Consider the following 19,303-nt stretch of genomic DNA (forward strand, 5'->3'; position numbering starts at 1 on the left):
TTAAATAAGATATATTATAGATATTATTGGATTCTGATTATGGTTATTGGCCAATAGAAAAGAAGTCCATATTAAAGTAGGATTCCTTAGGAGATAACCTTGATGAGAGGAACTCTCATAATAATTTATCCTAGACCTTCTGCTCTCGCTTATAAATAGATAGGACTTCTATGGGCTAAGGGTATTATCTATGTGTATCTGAGTGCATCTGAGTGCATCATCTATGTGTATCTGAATAGTGCATCATCTGTGTGCATCTATGTGCATCAGAGTGCAAGGAGAAGGATCTAGTTCTCCTTGCAGATTGATATTTCAGATCCGAAGATGAGTTTGTAGATATTGTTTATTTTTCTGAACAAGAAAAAGGTACGTATCGTAATATTATTAGATCTAATTTATTTGATTTCAATCTTGGCATAAAAGTTTTTTCGCATTACAGATAGCATGATTACAGATTTTATGCTAACAAGAACTAGCTTGGTGAGAAATCTAATCAATTTTCTTGAAGATTAGTGGTTGGAAGTAGATTTTCAAATTTGAGGGGACAAAATTTTTAGAGAATAGAGTTATAATATTTGTAACTTTTTGACAAATATTTGAAGGACCAACCTACATAGTAACACCTCAATCATATCAAAAGGACCTCTTTTACAATATTAATCCTTAATGAACTAAAGTGTGAAATTATTATTATTTATTTATTATATTATATTATTATTTGTTATCCTTGAATTCTTCTTTTTCTTCCCACTACGTATTCGTGCTCACTTTGTTATTATTCGGATTGCCATTGGATTTGGATGGACTCCTTAAGATTGATCTCATATGATATTTGGAGAAATTATTTATGTTTATCAGTTGCTTTTTTAGAATTTTATATTTATATAAAAACATGAATGACATGCAAATTTCTCTTACCAACAATGCCATATTGAAATTATCCTTAATATAGAGTATGGCGTTTTTCATGCGTTTAAGGAAATATATTATTTAGATCTTATACACCTTTTATAAACAACTATACAATTGTATATTAATAACCCATGAATGATCAATAAAATTCATCATTCCTCCAATATAATTGATTTCCACATTGTCAATTCCTATCTACAATAGATGGAGGAGATGATCGTGAATAAAGCATTCGCAAATGTGATGGATGAGAACATAATAACGGCTGATGATGGAGTGACGATAGAGATGGCTGATAGGACCCGTCCTGATCAGATGACAAACTACGAGCACCAACAGGACTCTGATACTAATGCCCTTCCTCCCATTTCACCAAAGTAAGCATCAACGTCCCCACTTCATCGATTAAAGATGATCATAAAAGTTCAAAATGGCCTCGTAAATCTCACTAAAGATGATAATTTCTTTTCTATGCTTTCATGTTTCATCGTAGACTTGTAGTTGCAACTGAGAAGAACCACAAGAGAGAGATCGATGGCAATGAAGAGAAAACTAGGTATATTTCAATCGATATTGTGGAGTCAATCTTGACACGGATGAACTCGAGGGACATCATGCGTGTTGGTGCAGTATGTAAGGATTGGAGAGCTATTTCAGTGCAGTTCAACCCGATCAAGAGGAAGATTCCATGGCTAATTACTACCAAAGTTTGGAAGGCCAGCTGCCGCCTACAAAGTGTAGTAGACAATGAAGACACCTTCAAAGTCAAGTTCCCTGAGATTCCAACGAGTAGGACCTTATTCTATAATTGCACTAATGGTTGGATAGTGACCGAACCTGACCACTATAGCTCGATGATCCTATTGAATCCCTTTTCTAGTGTGTGGTTGCAACTCCCAGCTTGCAAGCCTATGCCCAACTCTTTCATCTGCATGTCATCAGCTCCGACAGACCCTAACTGTATCATTCTAGCACGCGACTACATTAATCATCTATACGTTTGGAGGCCAGGAGATGAATCATGGACCCTAGAAGAAGGCATGCTTGAACCTTTCGAGACAATTATTAGCTTCAAGGGGCAATTCTACACTTGGAATCGCTGGAGTAGGTGCTTAACAATCTTTCAAATCCTTCCTCTTCGGCTAAGGAAGCTAGTGGTACCATGTCCATTCGATTCTCGTAGCTCTAATGTAAGTAACGTGTCATTGGTCGAGTCTTGTGGAAACATATTGTTGGTTTGCATAATGAAGCACGCCCTTCAACCCTTCGTCATATTCCTCTTTCAACTCGATCTAGAGAACAAGGTGTGGATGAAGATAGAGAGCTTGGGAGATCAAGCATTATTCATAGCCATTCCTCGTAATCAGGTTATCTCAGTCTCGGCTCGTGAAGTTGGATGTTCTGCTAATTGTATTTATTTGACTGGTGTCTGGCAACCATTTCCACTTGGCGAATTCAGTGTTTACAGTATGAATAATGATGTCATCACAAGTTTTCCAACATTTGTTGGACACAATCAACGACGATATGGTTGCAATCGACTCTGGATCACCCCAAGCTTGAGTTGAAAGGAAAGAAGGAAAAGAAACTTCCTTTTAGAACAATAAACTTTTGGATTTTGTTTTCTTTCTTAAGAAAGAAGAAATTTATGGTCTTTGTCTTGACCAATTGTTTGTCAATAGTCATATCATGACTTGTAATATCATGACTCATATAAGGAAATATATTATTTGGGAACTTTTAAAACTGAACATCTTCCTCTGTACCTCTTCTTACCAAAACCTTAAGATTCATGGTGTAAGAAGAACAAATCCTAATTCATTAAGAATTATACTTCCTACTTGGATCCTTAATCCGAATTCTAATCATAATCTACCATGGATCTAATTATGACTCCTCCAATATTTAAAATCTAATTAAGACTCCTAAAATACTTACTAGCCGTAACAAAAACATATTTGTGTGACATTCACTACCTCCTCCTAGTAAGTGATACAAGATGTTTTTGATATTATTGGGATTGTACCCTCTTCATAAATTTTGTCAACTATTCTCTAGAGTTGAAAATGGTACAACACCATAGGATGCCTACATTTTACTGTAGTAGATCACTATCTTATTGGCCTAAAATCAATCTCTTTCCTCTTACGTGGGTCTAGTGACGTTCTTTAGTGTTTATCTTTTTACTTAGTACTTTGAGTCTATCTTTACATTCTCCATCATCTTGATCTAGATTTTGGACCATTGTACTCTCTCTCTTGGGAGCAATGGATCGATGGTCATCTAGAAGTCGTATATCTATAATATAGTTGTGCTATTCTCATGATCATGACCTCATTGTTTGTCACATTGCATTGATATCTCATTCCTTCTAAATTAACATACCCACCTCTGTAATATCATGACACTCTCTTGTGAGTCCATAACCCTTCTAAGTGATGTTGAATAGCTAAGCCCCTTTAAACTTGTTTTCTCTTCCAATCCCTTTAAATCAACTACTTCAATATATTAGTATTCTCCAAGTAATTCTTCCCTAATTGATAGAAAGATAGTTTGCAACTTGCATATATAACCATCACTTCCAAAGCCTGCTAACTTTGTTATTTGCATGTCATCGACAATGTCAATGTTAGCTCACCTAAAAAAAAAAAAAAAAATTCTCAATTAGATATTCTAACAACCTAATACATGTGAAGAAAGGGAGAGATCATATTCAAATGCAATCCTTCCTCAAATAGTAGTAACAAAGTATTATTAGCTTAAGATTAAACTAAATAGAAAAAGAAAAAACAAAGGTGGAAGTAAAAAAATAAAATGCTATATTGAACTTCTAAAAAAGAAAAACATTTACAAGATCATGAACTACTCTTTGACTTGAGCCCTATAGGCCTAAATACTTGAGATTTGGAATGGATATGCATATTGTTAGGATCAAGAGCACTAAGAGGGGGGGGGGGTGAATTAGTGCAGCAGAAATCTTATAATAATTTAAAAACCAAAAGCTGCGTTCGTTCAAAAACTATTATGATGCAAAAGCAAATTCTCAGTTTGTATCTAAGTGCAGTTTGCGTCTAAGCGCAGATTGCGTTTAAGCGCAGTTTTGCGTCTAAGCGCAGTTTTGCGTCTAAGCGCAGTTTTGCGTCTAAACTCAGATTTACGTCTAAATTCAGATTTACGTCTAAACGCAGATTTACGTCTAAACGCAGTTTTACGTCTAAACGCAGTTTTACGTTTAAACGTAGTTTTACGTCTAAACGCAGATTTACGTCTAAACGCAGTTTTACGTCTAAACGCAGTTTTACGTCTAAACGCAGTTTTACGTCTAAACGCAGTTTTACGTCTAAACGCAGATTTACGTCTAAACGCAGTTTTACGTCTAGACGCAGATTTACGTCTAAACTTTGAAACTCGTTTGTATATTCGCAGAAGGCAGTATGCAGTTGAAATCAAGACGTAAACGTAAACTGAAATCTGATGATTGAGCGAAGAAAGCCGATTTACGTCTGAATGCAGTTTCACGTCTAAATGTTGAAACTCGTTCGTAAAATCGTAGAGGACAGATTGCAGTTATTAATAGGATTAAAATGTAAGCGTAAACTGCAAAGAAGCTCGTTCGTAAAAGCACGGAAAACAGTTCTGCAGAATCAAACGTAAACGTAAACTGTAATGTATGAAAATACGAGTTTACGTCTGAATGCAGATTTGGAAGAACAGCACTTAGAACTTGTTCGTGAAAGCGCAGAGAGCAGTAGTGATGAGGGAGGTTTGCAGTAATGATAAAGTGCTCGAAAATAAACGCAAACCAGAGATTTAGAGTGGTTCGGTCAGCCTTGACCTACTCCACTTTTGGCTTCCTCCACCGATGAGGTTGCCGACGTCAACTAGGTGCCTTCCTTCAATGGGCGAAGGCCAAACTTCCCTCTTACAATTTCTCTCCTTTTGACAGGCTTAGGAGACAACCTTTACAGACCTTTCTCTCCTCACTTTACAGTTGAAAACTTGAAGAACAGAAGGAGGAGACTCAAGGCTTTACAACACGTTTGAGCTCTTTAGAATCACAGAAAAGATCACAATTTTGGTATAGGTCTGTGTCTTTCCAGTGCTGAATGGGTGGGGTATTTATAGGCCCCAACCCAGTTCAAAATTCGAGCTCAAAACGATCAAATCGATCTAATCCCAGAATTTCTGGGATCAGGCGGTTGCACCTCTCGACTGGAGAGGTGGCACCGCCTGGCAGAGCTCGAAGACTGAGCTCTGCCGATTGCTTCTTCTCTGCCAGAGCTCGAAGACTGAGCTCGATGGTTGCATCACCTGGCAGAGCTCGAAGACTGAGCTTGGTGGTTGCATCACCTGGCAGAGCTCGAAATCTGAGCTTGGTGGTTGCATCACTTGGCAGAGCTCCAAACTGAGCTCAAGCTGATGCACCATTCTGCCATAGCTCGAAGACCGAGCTTGGTGAATTCATCACCTGGCAAAGCTCGAGACTGAGCTCAGGCTGATGCACCACTCTGCCAAAGCTCGAAGACTGAGCTTGGTGGTTGCATCGCCTGGCAGAGCTCGGAACTTGAGCTCTGGCGGTGCAACCTCTTGGCTGGGGCGGTTGCACCTCCCAGCCGTGCAGCCCTGGCGGTTGCACCTCCTGGCTGGGGCGGTTGCACCTCCCAGCCCCACAGCCCAGGCGGTTGCACCTCCTGGCTGGGGCGGTTGCACCTCTCAACCCCACAGCCCAGGCGGTTGCACCTCCTGGCTGGGGCGGTTGCACCTCCTGGTGCAATCAAGGTCCGAATGGTTCACTCCATTCGACCCACTTTGAATCTTTTCAGGGGCCCAATTGCCCCAAGATTAAGCTAATGGGATCACCTCCCATTTTCATGCTTAATCATCGTGCTAACTACGATTATCTCTAAGACAACTTCTGCAGCTTGCTCCGATGCGTCAATCGCTTCTTCCGGCGAGTTTCCTGCCAACTTCCGTCGATCAACCGATAACCCTCGGTGATCCTTCTGCGGACATCCGGCATACTCCTGGACTTTGCGACGATCCACTTGGCGAGTTCCGACGAGCTTCGCTTGGCAAGCTTCTGGACTTCTCGGATCTGTTCTCTCTGAACCTCCGACGACCGTCCGAACTTCCGTCGAACTCTCGAACTCCCAACGTGATCATGATCTTGACTCCGGCGCAACTCCTGCTGCTTGTCTTACTCTCATCGTAGTTAATCCTGCACAACAAAACAAAACTTCGATCGAGACAATTAATCCTAAGCAATTAACCAAGTTGTCCGACATGTCATTGGTCCCTCGACGCTTCGTCCGATTCTTCGGCGCATCGTCCTCTCGTGCAGCCTATTGCCCAATCGGCCAGTTGACTCCGCAACTCCGATATCCTTGGCACAATACCCGCTCTTCTTGGCCCGATGCCCGAGTCCACGGCCTGAAGCCTTCTGTCGATACGTCGACCGATCCACCGGCCCGACGTCCAATCTTCTGACATGTTCCTTCGGCACAACATGATTTTCCTACTTTAATTGTCTCATCCTGATCGAAGCATCCTGCGTCACTCAAAACGCAGATTAAATCATAAACATATATCAAGTAGTTTCATCATCAAAATACGAGATTCAACAATCTCCCCTTTTTGATGATGACAACCACTTGATGACGGAGTTAAACTTAACTCCCGGAGTTTAAACAAACTCCCCCTATCAATATGCCATATTGATAGAACCTTGAATTCAAACTGAATTCAAGTCATTGCAATATTCATCATGAATACTTGCAATACGTCAACATGAACTTATGCATAAACTTATGCATCACATGTCATGTCATCAACATACTTCTCCCCCTTTGTCATCAACAAAAAGGAGAAGTACTACAATCAAGTGTTTGTGATATTGGTTCAACTCATTGCATGAAAAACATAATATCAAGTTTTATCATCATGCAATCTTGGAGCTAGAAGATTTAGCAAGTGTTATATAATGCTTAGAACATTCATGCTATCAAGTTTTAGATATTCAAGTTTTATAACATATAAGATAGCACTTTTGGTAATGTTCAAGATAGCAAGTTCTATATCATGCAAGCTAGCAAACTAGAGATGTTTAAGAAAGCAACTCTTGCTTCTTGATAATTTTGCTCACTTTGCTAGATGCGCAAGTTAGCATTTTTGCCTCTTGAGATAGGCAAGATAGCATATTTGCTTTTTTTGAGATAGCAACTTTTTGCTTCTCTTTAGACCAACAAGCTAGCAATTTTTATGATGTACAAGTTTCACAATATACAAGCTAGCAAAAAACTTCGAAAGCAAATGGAAGATAACTTTCTTGTGTAGGCTCATGATTATTGCTTCCTATTGTAATGTGCAAGTTGCAAGTCTTGCTTCTTGAGATATTCAAGATGGTGATGTTCAAGAAGACAACTTTTGCTTCTTGAAATAAGCAAGTTAGCAAACAAGTTTTTGCATCTTCTTGACTTGTGCAAACTAGCTATCTCCCCCTTTGTCATTGTCAACAAGGGAAAAACCCTTTACATCAATTTCTAAATCATGACAAAGGTAAGTAATCATTTTTATTTGTGCATCATTATAGTTTCAATGCACAGATTCATTAACATTACATTTCAAAAAAAAAATTTATGCATGATACCGAAAAATCAATCATCATCATGAGCATATCAAACATGATATTCAAGCATTCGTGATATATCATTTTGGCAGCATGATCATAGATATTCTAACGATGGTATCTAGAATTCATTACATCCTATTATGCATGATCATTAACTCCTCATTTGTATTTCATGCATTATTTCATTTCATCTCATAAGGAATATCAAGAAGAGTTATTGGATGATGAGATAAATATTTTATGAATACACAGAAAATCATAAGTGTTTCATGTATCCATATTAGCATATTATCATTTTTAAGATTCATAACATGAATAACGTTATTACTATTTCATCAAAATCGAGAACTCTAGAGTTAGAAAAATGATTGAAGCATTTAATCTGATTGAAGAATGATTCATATTTAAAGTGTAGCATTTGTCAAATCTGAAATCATCAAGTATAACTTTAATATTTTCATTGCAACATTAAGCAAGGTTTCATTGAACATAATTTTGAATGATTCTTATAAATGCCTAAAACTTCTTTAGTTTTAATTTATGATTGACTTTATAATTGCATGCTCAAATCTTTATTTTTATGTCAAAACCATACATTATATTTAATAAACAAAGACAATGAAAAATATCAAGCCTTCCAGACAAAAGCCATGTATCGTCGTTGAAAAGCAATATGAAAATCATCAAAATATACATTCTTGCTTCTCAAGCACATAAGATTAATCTCACTAGGTGTAAAATCATTAGATTTCTATCTTGCATTAACATAAGACATGCAATTTTCATTATCATTTTCAAGATTACAAGCATGATCATATTTTTGCATTTTCATTGTTAAATTATTAAAAATATAATTTTCAAGAAAATTTAAAGAAAAAGAAAAGTGCATCATGAAAAGCATCATGTAATTTCGAAGTAAATTAGGGGGATTTCGATTACCTCATCATTGTAGGCTGTTAAGGCGTAGTTTGCCGCCTTGCTTTTGTTGACTTTCTCTTCTTCGGAGGAGCTCGATTCATCCCAATTTTTGTTCTTCTTCTTGCGTTTAAAGCAAGTAGTTCCATTCTTTTTGCTTTTTAATTTTCGTTTCATTTTAAGTTCACCATCACTTGAGCTTATGCTCGAGTGGTCTTCAAATGTTCTATGTCCCAAATCCTTCCTGTTCTTTGGAAGGTTGGTTTGTTCATCATTGTCCTCATTACTTGAGTCATCGCTCAAGTGGCATTCATTTGTCCAGAGTTCCAAATCCTTCCTGTTCTTTGGAAGGTGGTTCTCAAGTTCTTCACGTGCATTGCACGTCATTTCATATGTGATCAATGAACCAATTAGTTCTTCAAGTGGAAAATGGTTCAAGTTTTTCGATTCTTGAATAGCAGTTACTTTTGAATCCCAAGTTTTAGAAAGTGAGCGCAAAACTTTGTTAACGAGTTCAAAATCCGAAAAGCTTTTACCAAGTGATTTTAAACCATTGACGACATCCGTAAAACGGGTGTACATGTCAACAACGGTTTCGCTTGGTTTCATATGAAAAAGCTCGAAATCAAGCAGTAGAATATTAACTTTCGAGTCTTTGACTCTACTAGTTCCCTCGTGAGTGATTTCAAGAGTGCGCCAAATATCGAAAGCCGTTTCACACGTAGAAATCCGATTGAACTCATTTTTGTCCAATGCGCAAAATAAGGCATTCATAGCCTTTGCGTTTAAAGAAAAATTCTTCTTCTCCAAAACCGACCATTCGTTCATCGGTTTGGAGGGAAGTTGAAAACCGTTTTCAATGATATTCCATAAATCCAGATTTAGAGAGATTAAGAAAACTCTCATTCGAGTTTTCCAATAAGTGTAGTCCAATCCATTAAAGAACGGTGGACGAAAGACCGAACAGCCCTCTTGAAAAGTCATTTCTCTCGGGTGTAAATCCGAAATGAGAAATACCCCGCTCTGATACCAATTGTTAGGATCAAGAGCACTAAGAGGGGGGGGGGGTGAATTAGTGCAGCAGAAATCTTATAATAATTTAAAAACCAAAAGCTGCGTTCGTTCAAAAACTATTATGATGCAAAAGCAAATTCTCAGTTTGTATCTAAGTGCAGTTTGCGTCTAAGCGCAGATTGCGTTTAAGCGTAGTTTTGCGTCTAAGCGCAGTTTTGCGTCTAAGCGCAGTTTTGCGTCTAAACTCAGATTTACGTCTAAATTCAGATTTACGTCTAAACGCAGATTTACGTCTAAACGCAGTTTTACGTCTAAACGCAGTTTTACGTTTAAACGTAGTTTTACGTCTAAACGCAGATTTACGTCTAAACGTAGTTTTACGTCTAAACGCAGTTTTACGTCTAAACGCAGTTTTACGTCTAAACGTAGATTTACGTCTAAACGCAGTTTTACGTCTAGACGCAGATTTACGTCTAAACTTTGAAACTCGTTTGTATATTCGCAGAAGGCAGTATGCAGTTGAAATCAAGACGTAAACGTAAACTGAAATCTGATGATTGAGCGAAGAAAGCCGATTTACGTCTGAATGCAGTTTCACGTCTAAATGTTGAAACTCGTTCGTAAAATCGTAGAGGACAGATTGCAGTTATTAATAGGATTAAAATGTAAGCGTAAACTGCAAAGAAGCTCGTTCGTAAAAGCACGGAAAACAGTTCTGCAGAATCAAACGTAAACGTAAACTGTAATGTATGAAAATACGAGTTTACGTCTGAATGCAGATTTGGAAGAACAGCACTTAGAACTTGTTCGTGAAAGCGCAGAGAGCAGTAGTGATGAGGGAGGTTTACAGTAATGATAAAGTGCTCGAAAATAAACGCAAACCAGAGATTTAGAGTGGTTCGGTCAGCCTTGACCTACTCCACTTTTGGCTTCCTCCACCGATGAGGTTGCCGACGTCAACTAGGTGCCTTCCTTCAATGGGCGAAGGCCAAACTTCCCTCTTACAATTTCTCTCCTTTTGACAGGCTTAGGAGACAACCTTTACAGACCTTTCTCTCCTCACTTTACAGTTGAAAACTTGAAGAACAGAAGGAGGAGACTCAAGGCTTTACAACACGTTTGAGCTCTTTAGAATCACAGAAAAGATCACAATTTTGGTATAGGTCTGTGTCTTTCCAGTGCTGAATGGGTGGGGTATTTATAGGCCCCAACCCAGTTCAAAATTCGAGCTCAAAACGATCAAATCGATCTAATCCCAGAATTTCTGGGATCAGGCGGTTGCACCTCTCGACTGGAGAGGTGGCACCGCCTGGCAGAGCTCGAAGACTGAGCTCTGCCGATTGCTTCTTCTCTGCCAGAGCTCGAAGACTGAGCTCGATGGTTGCATCACCTGGCAGAGCTCGAAGACTGAGCTTGGTGGTTGCATCACCTGGCAGAGCTCGAAATCTGAGCTTGGTGGTTGCATCACTTGGCAGAGCTCCAAACTGAGCTCAAGCTGATGCACCATTCTGCCATAGCTCGAAGACCGAGCTTGGTGAATTCATCACCTGGCAAAGCTCGAGACTGAGCTCAGGCTGATGCACCACTCTGCCAAAGCTCGAAGACTGAGCTTGGTGGTTGCATCGCCTGGCAGAGCTCGGAACTTGAGCTCTGGCGGTGCAACCTCTTGGCTGGGGCGGTTGCACCTCCCAGCCGTGCAGCCCTGGCGGTTGCACCTCCTGGCTGGGGCGGTTGCACCTCCCAGCCCCACAGCCCAGGCGGTTGCACCTCCTGGCTGGGGCGGTTGCACCTCTCAACCCCACAGCCCAGGCGGTTGCACCTCCTGGCTGGGGCGGTTGCACCTCCTGGTGCAATCAGGGTCCGAATGGTTCACTCCATTCGACCCACTTTGAATCTTTTCAGGGGCCCAATTGCCCCAAGATTAAGCTAATGGGATCACCTCCCATTTGCATGCTTAATCATCATGCTAACTACGATTATCTCTAAGACAACTTCTGCAGCTTGCTCCGATGCGTCAATCGCTTCTTCCGGCGAGTTTCCTGCCAACTTCCGTCGATCAACCGATAACCCTCGGTGATCCTTCTGCGGACATCCGGCATACTCCTGGACTTTGCGACGATCCACTTGGCGAGTTCCGACGAGCTTCGCTTGGCAAGCTTCTGGACTTCTCGGATCTGTTCTCTCTGAACCTCCGACGACCGTCCGAACTTCCGTCGAACTCTCGAACTCCCAACGTGATCATGATCTTGACTCCGGCGCAACTCCTGCTGCTTGTCTTACTCTCATCGTAGTTAATCCTGCACAACAAAACAAAACTTCGATCGAGACAATTAATCCTAAGCAATTAACCAAGTTGTCCGACATGTCATTGGTCCCTCGACGCTTCGTCCGATTCTTCGGCGCATCGTCCTCTCGTGCAGCCTATTGCCCAATCGGCCAGTTGACTCCGCAACTCCGATATCCTTGGCACAATACCCGCTCTTCTTGGCCCGATGCCCGAGTCCACGGCCTGAAGCCTTCTGTCGATACGTCGACCGATCCACCGGCCCGACGTCCAATCTTCTGACATGTTCCTTCGGCACAACATGATTTTCCTACTTTAATTGTCTCATCCTGATCGAAGCATCCTGCGTCACTCAAAACGCAGATTAAATCATAAACATATATCAAGTAGTTTCATCATCAAAATACGAGATTCAACACATATGTAACTATCATCTATTTATAGGTGTAGAATAATGATTTAAATCAAGAGAACCATATCTCTAAAATTTTATCTAATCAACTTATTTAAAAGATAAAAGATAAGAATCTTAAAATACTCCAAAAGATAATACTTTAAATTTTAACACTCCCTCTTAAAGTACACCTTTGGAGATAAGTCTTAGTTTACTTTGAAGATTTTCAAACGATCTTTCGGAGTGAGATTTTCTAAAGATATCTATGATAAATAAATTTTCTCTTTATTCCCATAACCTCAATGACTACTTGAAATATCTTTTCCTAGATAAAATTATATTCAATTTTAATATGTTTGGCTCTTGCATGACAAATTAGATTTTTAGTTAATTTTAAGGCATTTTGATTGTCATACTGTAAAATAGTCAGTTTGTTAATTTGATAGTAAATGTCCTTAATCAAACACCTTATTAACCATATACTTTCTTGAGTAAAAGTAAACAAATTTTGTATTCTATTTTGGTTGTAGAACGAGAGATCGATTATTATTTCTTACAACACCATGAGATACAAGCATAACCATATAAAAAGACATAACAAAAAGTGAATCTATGATTATCCAAATCACCTCCTAAATTAGTATTTGCATAACTATGTAATTCAGGATGAATGCCCTTCTTAAAGTATAATCTCAAATCAAGAGTAGAATTTATATATTTCAAAATTCTCTTTCCTACGTCAAGATGTGGCTTCTTTGGAAATTATATAAAATAACCTATAAGACAAATTAAAAATATAATATCTAGTCTTGTAATTGTTAAGTAAATGAGACTACTAATAAGCATATAAAAAGATCGAGGGTCAGAAAAAACTTTTTCATCATTACAACTTAACTCTATATTTACATCAAAAGTGTAGTAGAAACCTTTTTTTATTAATTTTAAATCTTTCAATAATTTCTTTTACATAACTTATTTAAGAGATAAATATATCTTCTTTTATATTTATCACTTTTAGTCTAAGAAAAATATCAAGCTCCCTTAAGATTTTTATTGTAAATCAGAGAGAAAGACCACCATGAAGCTTTAAAATATTTATTTCATCATTACCAATAATAATTATATCATCCACATATAAAAGAATAATAACATATAGGCTTCCTTGCTTTTTAATAAATAAGCTAAGTTTTGAATGAAAAAAAATAATCACAGAAATATAAGCATTGAGCAATTTTTCTATACCAAACTCTAGGAGCTTACTTTAACCTATGGAGGGCCTTCATAAGCTTATAAAAATAATTTAATTTAAAATAGAAGTATACCCTAGTGGTTATTTCATATAAATGTCATTGTCAATTTCACCATATAGGAAGGTATTCTTCACATTAAATTGCCAAAGCTTCCATAAAAAATTAGCTACTAGGGCATTCACCATCTTAACATATGTCATCTTGGCCAAAATGACTAAAAGTTTCCTCATAATCTTCTCCATATTTTTCAAAAAACTCACTTGCAACATGTTTTGCCTTATGACAAATCTATACATCTATCTAACTTATGTTTCACCTAGATTTATTTATAGTAATTGGATCTATATTTATAGGCTTTGACACAAGAACCCAAGTTTTATTTATATGAGGATCTTCTCTTCATCTATGACATCCTCCCACATTTTAACACTTTTTGGTTTTATCAAAGCAAGTAGGCTCAAGATCATCAATTGGTTTAGAAAAGAAACAATGATATATGTTTATATTATCTTCGTCTCTATAACATAGTGGCTTGATAATTATTCTTTTTTATCTTCCCAATCATAGAATTTTCTCGATAAATATTATTACTCTCTATCACTTTCACTGTTATGATTGATATTTTCAAAAGAAAAAGAAATTTCACCAAATATAATATCTCAATATACCACATACCTATGTGTCTGTAGATCCATATTTTTTTAATTATTTTTCTTTTATCATAGCCAATAAATATATATTTCTTAGCCTTAGTATTAAGTTTGTTCTCTTTGAATCTGATATGTGAACATAGCATGAAGAACTAAATATACTAAAATATTTCATATTTGATTTCTTATCAAATATGAGCTCATATGAAGACTTTAGATTGATTAGACTAAAAGAGTTTGATCAATAACATAAGTTGTACATGTCATACCTTCTGCCTATAAGGCTTTGGGTAAGTTCCACTTATAAGTCTTGATGACATGTCAAAATTTTAATTTTTTCACACCATTTTGTTGTAGTGCATTTGCACAAGTGAGTTTTCTTTTAATGACAAGCAATCTGCAAAAGGAGAAGAATCTATCAAAAGTGAACTCTCTGTCAGTATCGATGCATAGCTTTTTAATTTTCTTCCAAGAACACCTTCACTGTTAACTTGAACTCTTAAAATTTTGAAACAAACATATGATTTTTCCTTCATAAAGTATATTAAATGAACTTTGTAAAATTATCAATAGGATAGAGTTTGAGAAAGGCCCATTAGATTAAATAATCTCTATGAAAAATTTGTTTCTCAAAAGTGATTTATCAAAAGGTTGTTTGTGTGCTTTATCGTATTGATAACCTTCATAAACTTTATTACTACTAAAAGTAGTAAGATTGGGAAGACCATGAATATTTTTTTTAATCATAATCTTTAATTTAAAAAAAATTATATGACCAAAGTCTAGCATACCAGATTAATGCACTATCATTTGTACTCATCCTATCAACATAACAGCTCAATGCTAACAAAATATATAAATCTTTAATCCTTTTACTAGTGTGTACTAAATCTATATTTAATTCTTTTATGTTATGAAAAAATTGGACTTCATTAGAACTAAAAAGAATATAATTTTCAGCATTAACTATATTTGTAATTGAAAAGAAATTTTTCTTCGTACTTGAAACATGGTACATATTATTCAATATAATGGGATCATTGTCTTTCTTTAAGATTATTATAGTATCTTCCTTCTCTACTTAGTGAACAGTATTAGTTGTCATGATGATTGCATCATTACTTTCATATTAATGAATATTAGTGAATAAGATGATGATCATATCTTGAATCAATTATCAAGTTATGTTTTAATTTAATAGATGGCCTCCACTATAATTGTTTTAGCCATGAAACATTTACCCTAATCTTCATTATTAGCATTGAAATAATCTTTTTTATTTATAATATTTACTCCTTTAATCTTAATATGATAATTTTTCTTGATATAGCCTAACTTATCACACCTATAACACTTTTCAATTTATACCATTGTTTGAAGAAGACTCTTGCTTGCTATTAGCATCATCCTTCCTCTTTTTATCTTTATCATTACCCTTCTTATTTATAAAATGGGCATTTTCATCTTCCCCTAAAACATAGACTCTACAAGTTGATGAGCTAAGGATTCTTAAGAAGCAACAAGATTTTTCAACTATACTATAATTCATTATTGAACTCATCTTTGAATAAATATAATATAAGAAATATATTTTTTTTTTTAAATCATAAATAATATAATATTTTATTCATGTATTAGAAATAGACACATTTCGATTTAAAAGTGATATCTCTTAACATAAATTTTTAATCTTTAAAAAGTATTAAAAAAATTAAGAGATCACCTTGGATAGTATTTATTAAATCATTCTTTAAATACTAAAGTTAAGTTACATTCCTTTTGTTAAGAAATGTATCAAAAGTGATCCAAATCTCTAAAATTATTTATAACCAATAATATATTCAAAGATATCATGAGAGATAGAGTCTCTTCATGATGTCTTCATCTACGGCGTTTGGTACTGTTGTTGCATCGTCACCAACCATAACTCATAGTTCTTCCCTTATGAAATAGGAATTCAAATAAATTTTCTAAATCTCGTAGTTAGATTGATTGAAAAGTTCAATACCAAACCCATCAACTCAACTATTATAATCTATAGTAAAAAGAAAAAAGATTATCTTCTTTACCAAGGAGATCTTGAAATACAAGTTATCACCTTTATAGCTCTAATACAATGTGAAGAAAGTAAAAAATCATATGCAAGTGTAATCCTTTTTCAAATAGTAGTAACAATGTATTACTATCCCAAGATCAAATCAAATAGAAGAAGAAGAAACTAAGATAAAAATAATAAAAAAGGTTATATTGAACTTCTCATAAAGAAAAACACTTCTAAGATTATGAATCACTCTTTGACTTAAGTCCTATATGACTAAACACTTTAGACTTCGAATGAATCTACACATATAAACATCATCTATTTATAGGTATAGAATAATAATTTAAATCAAGAAACCCCTATCTCTAAAATCCTATCTAATTAACTTATTAAAAGATAAAAGATAATACTTAAATGGTAACAATATAAATTGTAATGTTATCCATTAGGACAAAAATGAATAAAAAATTAGAGGTCATTCATTTCTCTAAATCCTATTAAACTTATGTTTTAACAAACATTACTTAATAATGAGCATATTTTTTGTTTAAATAAGCATAGAAATTTACTAGTAATTAAAAATAATTCTAATACGATCAATAGAAAGACAATGAGTTTTATCATTTTCATTTAAGATTTTGATTATTATGCATGGATTGTAGGACTACCATCACACATTCTACTCGATTAGTCTTGACCATAGTTCCGAAACTATCGATTCAGGTTCTAAAACCATCGAATCCGATTTTTCAAAATCAGATCTCAAAATTGACCTGCCTAAGGTCGATTTTGGAATCAAAACTGAAACTATCAGTTCCATTTCAAACCGTTAAATATTTTATTATTTTTAATAAAAAAATAAATTCAAAATATAAATTATTTATAATTTTAATTTAAAAATTAAAAATAGATGTAAATATAATGAGTATAATAACATAAAAAAATGATTAAAAATATAAAACTATAATTAAATAAATGATGCTAGTAAGATTTGAAATAGATTTATGGGATTTAAAATTAGTTGTTTAATGGCTACACCACAAGCTATATTTCTATTTTTATTATATTTAACCGATTTAAAATTGGAACCATTGGTTTGAAACCGAAATCATCGGTTCTGATTTCTCAAAATCAGGAACGGGACCAGAACAGCTGATTTTGATTTGGTTTGAAACTGGCGAACTATCAGATTAGTTTGATTCTGATTTAACTCTAACTCAAATCGAACTATGATCAAAACTATACTGGATCATGTGGAAGACTTGTGTCCTCTCATTGTCCAAATATAGTATCCGAATTTGGACCAAGATGTTTTGCTGAAGTTTCAGTTGATTTTTTTGATGGATGGGAAACCCAATGCGATTTGGAGAGCCCACTATTGGTAGGACATATTTAATTGAGCATCAAATTTGGAGGAGTAATGGCACCTGTCATGTCATTCCAATGATATCAGCTGGAGCTATTATATTTGTGCATGCTCTAAGACACCATCGATGATATTATATTTGTTATGAGCATATATATCTTATTACGGGAAAAGTCATTCTCTTCGGGAGTTGATGGGTCATTGAGCGCGTGATATATCTCTCGCTTGGCAAGGAAGATTTATTCTCACTGTAGCCATTGAAAGATATCACACCATTTGTAGAGAGATTTGATGTAACCAAAAGTTCGGACATTGATTTGTTATCACGTAAATATTGTCATATGATATGCACCATTCACAAATTTATTCTCTCTTATTTCCTTCATTGAGATCATGTTAATGCATAACATAAATAATATTTATGAATTATATTTAGCTATTTATTTATCACAATTTTCCTTTGAATTATTTCCTTTTTTTTTTTACTAGGCATTTGTGCTCATATTTTTTACCTTTTGGATCGCAGTAGGATTCTATTGGTCTCCTGATCTTATATGTGATATTTGGAGAAGCATTAGATGAGAGTTCGTATAGGATTATGATTATTGAGAATCAAAATCATAATTATGCCAGTAAAAAATAAATGATTAGCTGGCAGAAAATATTTATGCCAGCAATTTTTTTTTTGGAGTTTTATGATTATTGAGAATTATGTATGATATGCAAAGTACTAAATTTCAGCTTTCTATAATGGATTGCATACTTCTTTCCATAAATCAAATAACAAATTATTATGTTTTGTATGAATTATAAAACATTTTATAAATGTTAAGAAATATACTATTTATATTTTATACATTCAATACAAACAACCGCACGATCGGTGAAATTTATTATTCCTCTAATACAATTTCCTTCCAGCGGTTAATGACTAAGCGGTGACAAAGATGACGAACAATGGATACGAATTGGACCCCGATTCTAATGCTCCTCCTCCTCCCAATCCACACAAGTAAGCATCCTCCTCTACATCGATTAAACAATGTAGATCTGCAGTCATTATACAAATTACTTCTCTCTATGCTTTTCTTCCACCGTAGATCTGCAGTCACAACCGATAAGAAGCAGAAGAGGGAGATCGAAAGTGAGAATAGGCCAACCAGGTACATTCCAATCGATATTGTGGAGTCTCTATTGACGTCGATGAACCCCAAGGATGCCATGCGCCTTAGTGTAGCATGCAAGGATTGGAGGGCCACCGCCCAGAAATTTGACCCGACGATGTGGAAGACCCCATGGCTAATCACCACAGAGTTCCAGAATCTTGCATGCAGCCTGCGGAGCGTCGTAGACAAGGAAGTCACCTTCAAAATCGAGTTACATGGCTACCCAGTGACAAGGACCTTATTCTGTAATTGCTCGCACGGTTGGCTGGTTGTTAATCCTTCCAACCACAGTCGGATGCTCTTGCTGAATCCCTTCTCTAGGGCGTGGTTGCAACTCCCACCTTGCTTGCTTGAACCCAACTTTTTCCTATGCATGTCATCAGCTCCGTCGAACCCAGATTGTGTCCTTCTTGCACGTGACTTCATCAATCAACTGTATGTTTGGAGGCCGGGAGACCAGCTCTGGACCTTCGAGAAAGACAGGGTCGAACTTTTCGAGACGATTATTAGCTTCGAGGGGCAATTCTACACATGGAATAACCATATTGGGTGCTTAACGATCTTCCGAGTTCTTCCTCTTCGGCTCAGGAAGCTAATGGTGCCAAGTCCCATCGATCGTTCAGACTATTTTAATAGTATCACGTCATTGGTTGAGTGTGGCGGAAACATATTGTTGGTCTACG

The 19,303-nt window shown here is 36.1% G+C and overlaps 1 protein-coding gene across 1 annotated transcript in view; it reads left to right on the plus strand.

The window, feature by feature from the left end:
- Nucleotides 1–1,116: 1,116 nt before the first annotated feature.
- LOC135679739 (F-box protein At3g56470-like) overlaps nt 1,117–19,303 on the plus strand; it is an 18,513-nt gene continuing 326 nt past the window's right edge. Inside the window, exons 1-3 of the mRNA XM_065193723.1 lie at nt 1,117–1,289; nt 1,406–1,468; nt 18,555–19,303. The exon at nt 18,555–19,303 is cut by the window's right edge and continues 326 nt beyond it. Coding sequence (XP_065049795.1) covers nt 1,117–1,289; nt 1,406–1,468; nt 18,555–19,303 — 985 coding nt within the window. The remainder of the gene's footprint in view (nt 1,290–1,405; nt 1,469–18,554) is intronic.

Source organism: Musa acuminata, chromosome BXJ1-7, assembly GCF_036884655.1.
Source record: "Musa acuminata AAA Group cultivar baxijiao chromosome BXJ1-7, Cavendish_Baxijiao_AAA, whole genome shotgun sequence".
Taxonomy (NCBI): domain Eukaryota; kingdom Viridiplantae; phylum Streptophyta; class Magnoliopsida; order Zingiberales; family Musaceae; genus Musa; species Musa acuminata.